Source organism: Solenopsis invicta, chromosome 4, assembly GCF_016802725.1.
Source record: "Solenopsis invicta isolate M01_SB chromosome 4, UNIL_Sinv_3.0, whole genome shotgun sequence".
NCBI lineage: Eukaryota > Metazoa > Arthropoda > Insecta > Hymenoptera > Formicidae > Solenopsis > Solenopsis invicta.
Genome location: NC_052667.1, coordinates 12,921,842 through 12,933,506, shown reverse-complemented (window position 1 = coordinate 12,933,506; position 11,665 = coordinate 12,921,842). Strand labels below are relative to the sequence as shown.

At 41.4% G+C, this 11,665-nt stretch overlaps 1 protein-coding gene across 1 annotated transcript; it reads right to left on the bottom strand.

Moving 5' to 3' along the window:
- Positions 1–876: 876 nt before the first annotated feature.
- On the bottom strand, positions 877–1,797 carry LOC120357590. The gene has a single exon (XM_039448422.1). It carries the CDS (start codon positions 1,795–1,797, stop codon positions 877–879), a length of 921 nt encoding a protein of 306 aa, XP_039304356.1.
- Between the last annotated feature and the right edge of the window lie 9,868 nt (positions 1,798–11,665).

Genomic DNA, 11,665 nt, shown 5'->3' with positions numbered 1-11,665 from the left:
CAAAAGGTGTGGTAACCGCGGTCTTGTGAATATCCTCTTTGGCGACGGGTACTTGATAGTACGCTTTTACTAAGTCAATCTTGAAGAAGATATTCTTACCATAAAGCCCAGAAGTAAAATCTTGAATATGAGGCAGTGGGTAACGATCAGGAATAGTAGCCGAATTTAATGCACGATAATCACCACAAAGTCTCCAAACATTTTCCGATTTGGGAACCATATGTAAAGGGGCTGCCCAAGTACTACTCGAAGGTCTACAAATTCCTTGTTCCATCATAAACTTGAATTCCTCCTTGGCAAACTTGAGTTTTTCCGGAGAAAGTCTTCTGGGAACTGAAAATTTAGGAGATCCTTCCGTGATGATACGATGTTCAATTCCATAAGACTTCAACGAAGAAAGAGGAGCAAATCGAGTAAGTCCAGGAAATTCCGCTAAAATCCTGTGATAAGGAGAGTCAGGAGACATGGTACATATGGATAATTGTGAAACTTCTTGGATCTTTCCAAAATGTTTAAGGCCAGTAACAGAGTCGACCAAGCGTTTGTTTTTAATGTCAACTAGGAGATTAAAATATCCAAGGAAATCTGCACCTAAAATGGGACGTTGAATATCCGCGATGCAAAATTTCCAACGGAAATTTCTCCTGAGGCCAAGATCCAAAGAAAGAGTTTTAGAACCATAAGTATGAATTTGAGTACCATTGGCAGCAAAAAGTTTAAAATTAGCTGGTAATGGTTTAAACAAAACTCTCTTAGGTATTAAGGAAATATCAGCACCAGTATCAACAAGAAAATGTAAATTAGTTGATTTGTCAAAAATAACGAGGCGATGGCAAGGTAAACCGTTGTAAGCAGCCTCAATCTTCAACGGCGCTTCTAGTTTTCCTGAGAGTCGGTAAGAGTTTTTGACATCAAGCAAGGAATGGTACATCTCTTTGCCTTATTACCAAATTTTTTGTGATAAAAACAAATTGACTGATCTTTAGAATTAGATCTTTTATTTCGTGAATTTGATCTGAATTTTGATCTGCTTCTAGATCGGCTAAAAGATCTGCCACGACGATGAGATACTTCAAGCGCAGCGATTCTTTGTTCCAAATCAGCAAAATCAGATTGTTTAGAGGTTGATTGCGTATTAACTTCCGCGACTTGAAAACCAGTATCACGTTCAACTATTTTATCCGCGAGTTCCGAGAGCTTGACTAAAGGTACGTTTTCAACCACTGCAAGAGTCGCTTGAACTTTATATGGTAAACGTTGTAGCCAAATCGAATGTAAAATGTTATCTGCTAAAGAACCACCAGATAATTGACGGATTTCACGTAAAAGTTCTGAAGGCTTCTTGTCATTTAACTCAATACCAGCTAATAATTGTCTCAAACGTTTTTCTTCAGAATCCGTGAAACGATGAATGAGTGCTTTCTTTAACTGATTATATTTATCAATTTCAGGCGGATTTTCAACAATCTCCGAAATCGCGACTAACGCTTGTTCATCAAGATGACGAATAACTGAACTATATTTAATATCCTCAGAACGGATACGGTATACAGTAAATTCACTCTCAATCTGAGCAAACCACAGCTTAGGTTGTTTATGCCAAAAGGTTGGAAGTTTCAAAAGGCGAAATTCATTCGAATGGATCTGAGTGGACTCACCCGATGACTGATGTTCAAAACCAGAAGATAAATTTAAAATCTCTGTTCCGACCTGTTCTTGTAGGCTTACGGTTGACGCTGAAGTAGTAGAAGTTGACGGAGTTGACTCAGATTTAACAGGAGTTCTGTCCACAGGCATTTTATTAAACTGATGCTTCCAGAGAAGAACCAAGACGATCCAGAAATCAAAATTCGAAGATTCTTGTAGACACCAAATGGCACTTCGGAAATCAAACTTCCCGCGTCAAGAGATATTTCAGCTCACACCGTGATCACGTCGGGGTCACCAAAAATGTAGCGACTTAATGTATAAATCACTAGTTTTATTCGAGATTGAAAGATATTTATTATAAACGTGTTCATTCCTTGACAGACAATATAAATAAAGAAGTAAATGTTTTTAACAAAAGATGTTTAGTGTGTTGCTAAGTAACAAGTGTAGAAAGTGTAAGTGTAAGAATAAATAGTGTAAGTGAAAGAGTGTAAGAACGCCACATATCGAGATGTGCGCTATCGGGATGTGAGCTTTTGGGATGTGAGCTATCGGGATGTGCGCTATCGGGATGTGCGCTATCGGGATGTGCGCCATCGGGATGTGAGCTATCGGGATGTGCGCTAACGTGATGTGCGCTATTGGGATAATGAGCTTTTTTCATTGTGTGCTATCGGGATAATGCGCCTTTTATGTTTTGCGTTATCGGGACAACGCGCCTTTCTCTGTTGTGCACTATCGGGATGTGCGCTATCTGGAATTACTTTAAATTTTATGTGTGCTATCGGGATGTGCGCTATCGCACTGTGCTCTAACGGCACCCACTCCGTGTGTGCGTGCGTGCGTGCGTGCGTGCGTGCGTGTGGGTGGGTGTGTGTGTGTGTGTGTGTGTGTTTGCATACCACAAGGTTAAGGACCCCGTGGTTCGTCAATTCCACACTATTTAAAGACTCCAAACCCTCCTTGTGGTGTGTGTGTGTGTGTGTGTGTGTGTGTGTGTGTGCTGCGTGTGTGTATTTAAATACCACAAAGATAAGGACCCCGTGGTTCGTTAACTCCTCTGTCGGCGGTGTCGAATTCGTATTACACTGTGTTCAGATACTGTCTCAAGCGGTTGTTCGGGACATCGCCGACAGAGAGCCGTGCAAAAAAGTTTTCTCGTAAGAAAAATTTGCATATAATGCTATAAATGTATTTAATGCATCTGCGAAAAATCTAGCAGATTTTTGACTGTGCCAAAATCTTTAAAGGAAATCTTCATAAACTTGTGCTGTCTTGGGAAAATTTTCCCTTGATATTTTTCTTTCGAGACGTTTTGTGCGACTTTAATTCAAATTATATTAGGAGTACAAATTGAAAACCGCCGTTTTTTGTCAAAATTTGAGGATTGATTGTTGAAAAATGGTTACATACTTATTTTTGAAAGTATTGTCCATCGTTGTAGTGGTTACATACTTATTCTTGAAAGTATTGTACTGGCCATTACTTTCTCCCACCTTTCGGGCAGCATACGAATCCCGCGTCGAAAAAACTGCTCGTCTTTTGCGGCGATCCACGAATCGACCCAGTTTTTGGCCTCTTCGTAATAATGGAAGTGCTGCTCAGCCAGGCCATTGATCGGAACAAGTGGTAATCTGAAGGGGCTATGTCAGGAGAATACGGCGGATGAGGTAAGACGTCCCATTTCAATGTTTCCAGATAGGTTTTAACGACCTGAGCAACATGTGGCCGAGCGTTGTCGTGCAGCAACATTACTTTTTCGTGTCTTTGCTCGTATTGTGGCCGTTTTTCCTGCAATGCTCGGCTCAAACGCATTAGTTGTGTTCGGTAGCGAGCTCCTGTGATGGTTTCACCCGGTTGCAACATCTCATAATAAATCACGCCGAGCTGGTCCCACCAAATACACAGCATGAGCTTCGAGCCATGGATGTTTGGCTTGGCCGTCGATGTTGATGCATGGCCGCGGTAGCCCCACGATTTTTTTTGCTTTGGATTATCATAATGGATCCACTTTTCATCGCCGGTTACAATACGATGCAGAAAACCCTTCCGTTTTTGCCGTTGGAGCAGCTGTTCGCACGCGAAAAAACGCCGTTCGACGTCTCTCGGCTTTAATTCGTATGGCACCCAGTGTCCATGCTTTTGGATCATTCCCATGGTTTTCAAACGATGTGAAATAGCTTGTTGAGTCACGCCCAATGAATCTGCAAGCTCCTGTTGCGTTTGAGATGAATCTTCATTCAGTAATGTTTCCAATTGTGCGTCTTCAAACTTTTTCACCTGTCCGGGACGCTCTTTGTCTTCTACGCCGAAATCACCATTTTTGAAACGTTGGAACCATTCTCGACACGTTCTTTCAGTAATGGAAGCCTCACCATAAGTTTTTACAATCATTCGACGCGCCCCAGCCGCAGATTTTTTCGAATTGAAGGTAAAAAGCAAAACTTCCCGCAAATGACGCTTATTGGGCACGAATTTTGACATTTTCGATCACAAAAAAATATATAACGCCGATAAAAATTCACAACTGCAATGATAAGGAATTGTTGCCAGATGCCCAACCTTACATTTAAAATTTTTGATCTAACGTTTGGCGCCAGCATTTACCGCTGGCGCCATCTACTGGAAAACGGCGGTTTTCAATTTGTACTCCTAATAATTAATTTTTTCGCCTTCAAATTACTGATTAATTATGACGACAATGAATCCTAAAAAAGCTGTCCAAGTTGTTGCTTTAATTGAAGATGACAGAAGTCGAAGGTATGTTGCTGAAGCACTTGATTTGTCAGTGTCAACTATGTAACGTGCTTACGCTTAGACACCAATTCTTTCCAGAGAAAATTTGGTTTGGGACGACCTCAATGCACCATAGACAATGATAATCGATTCATTGTTTTAAATTCATTAAAAGATAGACTTTGAACAGCTGTCCAAATTCGAAATAACTTAAGGGATGTCGCAACACGAATGTATCCGTTAACACTGTTTGGAGAAAATTAGAGGAACAAAATCTGCTTTTGCGTAAACTAGTGACTGTACCTTTACTTACACGTCGTCATCGTGTAGCTCGACTCAATTTTGCACATGAGCATAGAGACTGGATTTACGCAGACTGAAACAAAGTACTCTTTAGTGATGAAAGTTGTTTTATTTGTCTTTATTCTCTAGTTGTCTTTATTCTCTAGATGGACGAGAACAAATTTGTCGCAGTGGAGAACGTATTGCAGATTGCACTGTAAGTCAGAAGCGTAGCTACAATGGAGGCGGTGTAATGATTTGGGCAGGAATTTCAGCGAATGTTCATACAGATTTCTATTCTTTGACAGAAGCATGAACGCAGATGTAGGAGACGTAGAAGAAGTACTCATTCCATACGTTGTTCCGTACGCACCTTTCATTGGAGATAATTTCTTGTTTATGCAAGACAATGCTCGACCACACATTGCGAGAAGAGTGCTTGATTTCTTGGATGAAGTTGGCATAAACCGACTCGATTGGCCAGCAAATAATCCAGATTTAAATCCCATAGAACACTTATGGGACAACCTTGATAGGAAAGTACGAAATCACGTACTTGCTCTTCAAACACTGCAAGAACTTCAAAGAATTTTTGAAAATGAGTGAAATACGATAAGACAAGATGAAATTAAAGGACTAATAAGAAGTATGCTTTATCACATGAATGAAGTAATACGCGCACGAAGAGGTCATACTCATCATTAATACACATGTGTGCGCACGCACACACATATAACACAAGGAGGGTTTGGAATCTTTAGATACTGTGGAATTGACAAACCACCGAGTCTTTATCTATGTGGTATGCAAATACAAACACAGACACGCACGCACGCACGCACGCACGCACGCACGCACGCACGCACGCACGCACGCACGCACGCACGCACGCACGCACGCACGCACGCACGCACGCACGCACACGCACGCACGCACGCACGCACGCACGCACGCACGCACGCACGCACGCACGCACGCACGCACGCACGCACGCACGCACGCACGCACGCACGCACGCACGCACGCACGCACGCACGCACGCACGCACGCACGCACGCACGCACGCACGCACGCACGCACGCACGCACGCACGCACGCACGCACGCACGCACGCACGCACGCACGCACGCACGCACGCACGCACGCACGCACGCACGCACGCACGCACGCACGCACGCACGCACGCACGCACGCACGCACGCACGCACGCACGCACGCACGCACGCACGCACACACACACGGATATGTTTTCAAACTAACATGTCTTGGACACAATTGTAGTGATTTGCATTGATAACGGCGACATTGCAATTCATAATTCATTATTATCTCGTAAAAAACACCTTTACTTCAAATTGGCATAACTTAGCGAAAAATTATCGTATCAAGTTCTGCAAAATCGCATTTTGAAGGGAAAAATTTAAACTTTCACGCGCTTTTCACCTCATTGAGTTACGTCAACTGTTTCATTCCACACAACTCTAGAAACTGCACGTTTTATTTATCGATTTTGCAAGTTTTTGTTCTATCATCGGTTATTAGCAAATTAATCATTCCACTTAATCGGCATTAAAAATTTCTCAAAGTACTGGTTTCAAGCTTTCATTCCTTTTGAAAAACATCTTTGTATCATAAATATTTCCTGTTTTACAAGCGTAAAGTTTGGTAAATTTTTCTTAAATTTTTAGTGTACCGCTTTTTCGATGGGCAGTGTATATATTTTATTACATTTTCGGTAAACCTTTACAAAAAGAGAGCAGCCTTTGACGACCTTGACCTTGACATATGTTATCAATAGAAAGGTAATGAGTGACATACAAAAGGTTTTGAGTAATGCTCACTTCTTATTAAAGAAGTATTATCAGAGAAAGAAAAAATAGTTTTTTTTAATTATTTCACTAAATATTTATTTTACGAAAAAATATGACAAACAAAAAATGAAGCTAGTAATAAGCTCTATAAAAAAGGTTATATACATTTTTTATCTAACTTCAATACTTTAATCGTTATAGTAGAAAAACTGTTTAAAATAATTTTTTTTTTATTTTTAGTAGTTTTGTGTGAAAAGTAGATGCTCCCCGTATTTTTTCTAACCCAACCTAAGCCTATTTTAATTGTAATTTGACCAACCAAAGTCATCTAATTGACGTTGCAATATTAGATTTGAAATTATGGCCCACCCTCTCCTGCACCCACCTCGTCATTAGTGAACCTGAGACGAAGTGGTTGGGCTAGAAAAAATAGGGGAGGAGGTGTAAGGGGAGGGGCGGAGCCCCTTCCCTGCCCACGTGTTCTCTGTATATTGTAGAAAAACTATTTTGCGTCGAAAACCCTTCGACGCAAAACAGTTTTTCTACAATAACAACGAAAATATTGAAATTAGGTAAAATATGTATATAACCTTTCTTTTTAGAGCTTATTACTAGCTTCATTTTTTGTTTGACACATTTTTTCGTAAAATGAATATTTTCCGAAGTAAGTAAGAAAAATTTTTTTTCTTTCTGTAATGATATTGTTTAAATAAAAAATGAGCATTACTTAAAACCTTGTGTATGTCACTCAGTACCTTCCTATTGATAACGTATGTCAAGGTCAAGGTCGTCAGAGACTGCTCCCCTTTTGTAAAGGTTTACCGCATTTTCTTGTAGTCGATCTCGAGAGGTTTCCAAAACACTATAAATAAGTTTATTTTTGTTAAAGATTGTCCAAGTCATGACATTTGAAAGTTACAGTATACCGTAGCTTTCAAGCCTCACAACTTGAAAAGTACTCAACGAAAATATACTTTCTTGTGTTTTGGAAAGGTTTCGAGATAAGCTACAAGAATATGTAATAAAAAGTTGGCAGTCTTATTTAAAAAATTGAATATGTTCTTTACTTGACCTTCAAACAACTATTCAAGGTCAAATTAATAACACCATCTTATGTCCCCCTCGAAACCATGCAACTTTTGTCTGAAACATTTTTACTGAAAATGCTTCATTAAAAAATTATCAAGGTGCGTTTTTTAAAATGAGACAACTTGTATATATATTTTATTCTTTAATTTTTTTGAACAACACGTTAGAAATCTATGAGATTTAGGGATTAAACATTTAAAAATATTATGTTCCTCGGGGAAGTGGTTAGACAAATGTATTTATTGCCGATAAGATTTTAGTACCATCTATGTATTACATCTGTCTGTGTAGCACTGTAATTGTACGTGTGTATATTCGTATCCGACGGCAAGAATTATCATCGTGGAAGATTTTTTTTTGCTTTACCCGCGCAACTTGTAACGCTAATAAATCGGAACTGGGTAAACATAGAAATCTGAAATTTCGTGATCTTTGTCCTCGAAGGTCTGCTTTAGGTCAAACATCAAATTTGGTAATGAGGTGAAGGGGCGATTAGCGGCAATAAGCCTTGACTTTTATGTTATATTCGTAGTACCAATAATTAAAAATTATTGTATAAAAATTTCTTACAGTTTTTTCAGGGGAGAATGGGTATATAAATGCAAATCAGTATCAATTATACTAAATTAATCAATTTAATATAAATAGTGATATTACTAATTTCTATTTGACATGCTGTGTTACGACCGGAATTAATTCGGCGCACATTCTGGTTGAATTCGAAAAAGTATATAAAATCACACGAATAAATATAAGCACTAAGACCTAGCTGCGACCGAAGAAGGCTTTCTTACTATCATTGTGTTGTTACACTATCGCGACGCTCGGTAACCTGTGGCAGGAGCCCAGGGGAAAGCAGAAAATCATTAAGTGGATTGTGATTGCAGACGCGGACGACGCTCGGTAATTTGTGGCAAAAGCCCAGGGTAGAGCAGTAGGTCGTCATTTTGGTCTGAATCGCGGAGGACAACGCTCGGTAACCCGTGGTAGGAGCTTGGGGTAGAGCAGGAAGTCGTCGTGCTTCCCTAGAAATCCTCGCTTTGGGAGATGAGTTCTAAAGATTATTCTTTTGTTAGGAGTTGAGAGTGAACTTTGATTCTTTTTCTTCTGAATCTCAGAAGACGGCGCTTGGTAACTTGAGGCAAGAACCCAGGGTAGAACAGAAAGTCGTCAAATTTGAGTCTTTTGCGGGAGAATTTAATCTTAGAATTTTGTTTAAGATATAGGAGAAAAAAATTATTGATTTTAAAGTATTTTTTTGCAGGGTTTTGTTATTTAAAATTGAGTACTTGTCGGATTTCGTTTTTCGTTTCAGTTCTAAAGATCTTTTGAAATGACGTTCTTCGTGTAAAAGATCGCTGCAGTACTTCTTTTAAAGAAGATTGCTTTGCCCTGGGTTTTTGAGCCGTGGTTTTTCCCGTGGGACTGAGAACAAATGCCAAGGCAAATCTTGGTGAGTCTTTTGAGAACGGGGTCCACGGTAGATACCCCTACCTTGCTTGAAGTTTTTAAAAAAAGAAGATTCCTCAAGAGTCAATTCTTCGGCGAGGATTTCTCTGAAGAGGCTATTTTTTGAGAGAGGAGAATTTCTAAAATAAGCAAAAATTCCAGTCGTGTCGTTTGGATCCAAGGAAGAGTGGCTTAGAATCTTGTGAGCAGTAACACTCACAAGGAAAGGACCCGACAATGATCTCGCCAATTTTAATAAAATTTTATAGGTTGTGACGTGACACTCCGCAGCGCCGTCCCGGAGAGTATTAGGACCGTGGAGGTTGCGCCTCTTTCTCCCCGAGAGGGAAAAGGAAAAGCGAATACCCCGTTTTAAAGTACCGCGCCTTACCGCTCATTATTTCCGCGTAATCCTTTTCTTATGTGTAATCTGTGTAATTGTTGAGAGCACTAGCGTGTGAGAGCGTTAGCGCAAGTCCGAGCGCACGGGATTATTGACTCTGTAATCGCGGCAGCCATCCGGAAGAAGATATCGTACCGAGAAGCCGAGAAAGGAGCCGCGCCAACGCTGACAGTGCGCCGGAAAGCTAAGTTGTGGTTCCGCCTACATTTTTTCGTTTACACTTCCGAACGCTCCGAATGCTAAAGTAGTCCTTGGTTTCAGCAACGTCTACCGAAGTAGCCGCCCAAAATCGAGCGGACTGCACTGAGCCGTTTTCCCGGAGAAATGTCGGCAAAGCCCTGGCTAGCCTGTGATTACACGAGGGAACGGCACCTAAATTAGAGCGGCGACAACAGGAAGATTTTGAGATCCTAGCCCGCCGATAGACAAGCGGCGCGCCCTGTGACATCGTAACAACGACGCGGAGCAGCGAGAAAGAGCGAGATGCTAGACTCGCGAATACCGGAGCATTAGAAAAGGACGTACTACCGATTGCCCAAACAGAGCCGATTACCGCTTGGAACGCAAAGGACGCACAATGGGGCAGTGAGCCTGTCACCGGCGAAAATCAGCGGAAGGAGGAATCATGACGTCACGCGGAAATTCGGCGGAGCCGGGCGAGCCGGAAAACGCTGATCGGCTCATCACTGTCGTACGTACCGTCACGGAGAGAGATTTTGCCCAGAGGAAGTCTCGCAAAAAACGACCACCTGCCGATGTTTTGTAAGCCGCCGCTCCGGTAACCGTAGATTTAAGAAGCCGGATGAGGGTCAATCTCCGATGTCGCGAGCAATTAGTACCGTAATTAAGGCTGAGCCATTCCGCGCTTCCAATTTCCCGTCGCAATAGCGAAGCTTCCAGAGAGATCGACCGCAGCCTGGATTTCGTCGTAAGTCCTCGGGGCGCCCGCCGGCAGTTACTTGTACCGTTTCGTATTAAGAAAGATTTATGTATTGTACGTGTTTGCGTTTATGAAAGATTTTCGTATCGTGTCGAGTTGTTTTCCGGGAGAATCTTCGTACCGGATGGGAGTGCGTAAACTTGCTCGTGATCGCACCGGTTATTGAGAGGAATTAGACAGAGTGCGGAAAGTCGTATAAGTAGCTCGGTGCGTGGAATTTGCTGGGTCCGATCTCCGCGAGATTCGAGCCGATTGGTCTCCGCGGATTCATCGCTTTATGAAATTACCGCGAGTCACACCGGTTACCGGGATGCCGAATATTTAATTGCGCTGTTAATTGTCGACCGCGCTCCGCTGTGAGGAGCCTTATGTCCGTGCGAAAATCGCGTACAATTGGAAGTTATTTGTGTGCAAGATAATTATTGTCCATACCGCGTGCGTTTACATTACGAATGCTAATGTGTCGCAAATTCCGTATTCAGTCCGCCGTAAAGCATTGTCTGTCTCCGTCGTTTTTCTTGTCTTTTAACTGTTCCGATCGTGCAAATTATACTCCCGTCGATTTTACACGCCGCCATTCATCTCTATCTTTTCCTCCGACTTGCTACTATTTTATCTGCCTATTGTCCGTTGCAAAATTATCGACCGTCTGTTTGTCTCATTGTCAAGTATTGTTAAATGAACGCGTCTGTCACCGTATGAAATATGTTGTCATTAATTATTCAATTTAGTTCTAGCGTTGTGATTGCGTTCTCCTCCACCTTCTTCCCTGCAATATTGAGAACCACGCCCCTCTGCCATATGCTGAGTGAGCCGCGGACAGCGGTATTGCGTCGTGATTTTGCATCTTTAGATTTTGAGTGGCGCAAAGAATCGCGCCTGGCGCCCACTTAAGAATTACATTTTAATTATTGCCGCTTTCCGTCCCGAAACTAATTGGACGTGCTCTCCTGCGTTTGGCGAACGTAGGAAAAGTGCGTTGCATGGTGTGTAGTATTCACTTACATCTTTATTGTAGTAAAGCCGTTTGTTGCGAAACTTAGGCATTCTCGAGAAAATGACGATTAAATATTTCCAGCATGTATAAGTACAATAGAGTCTCCTTAAATTTGGCCCCACTAATCTTGCATTCCTTCACACGTACTTTTACAAACACTAATATCATACCCCTTCCTTAACAAAATACCTTCACCACAGCACGAGTCTACCAATCACCGTGTATTTTGCTTGCGCAAGTAAATTTTTATTTTAAATATATTTTTTGTTCTTATTTGTTAGGTTTTTTTATTCTTGTGTTATATATTT

Coding starts and splice junctions, on each gene's coding strand:
- LOC120357590 (XM_039448422.1), bottom strand. CDS start 1,797: ATGCCTGTGGACAGAACTCCTGTTAAATCTGAGTCAACTCCGTCAACT.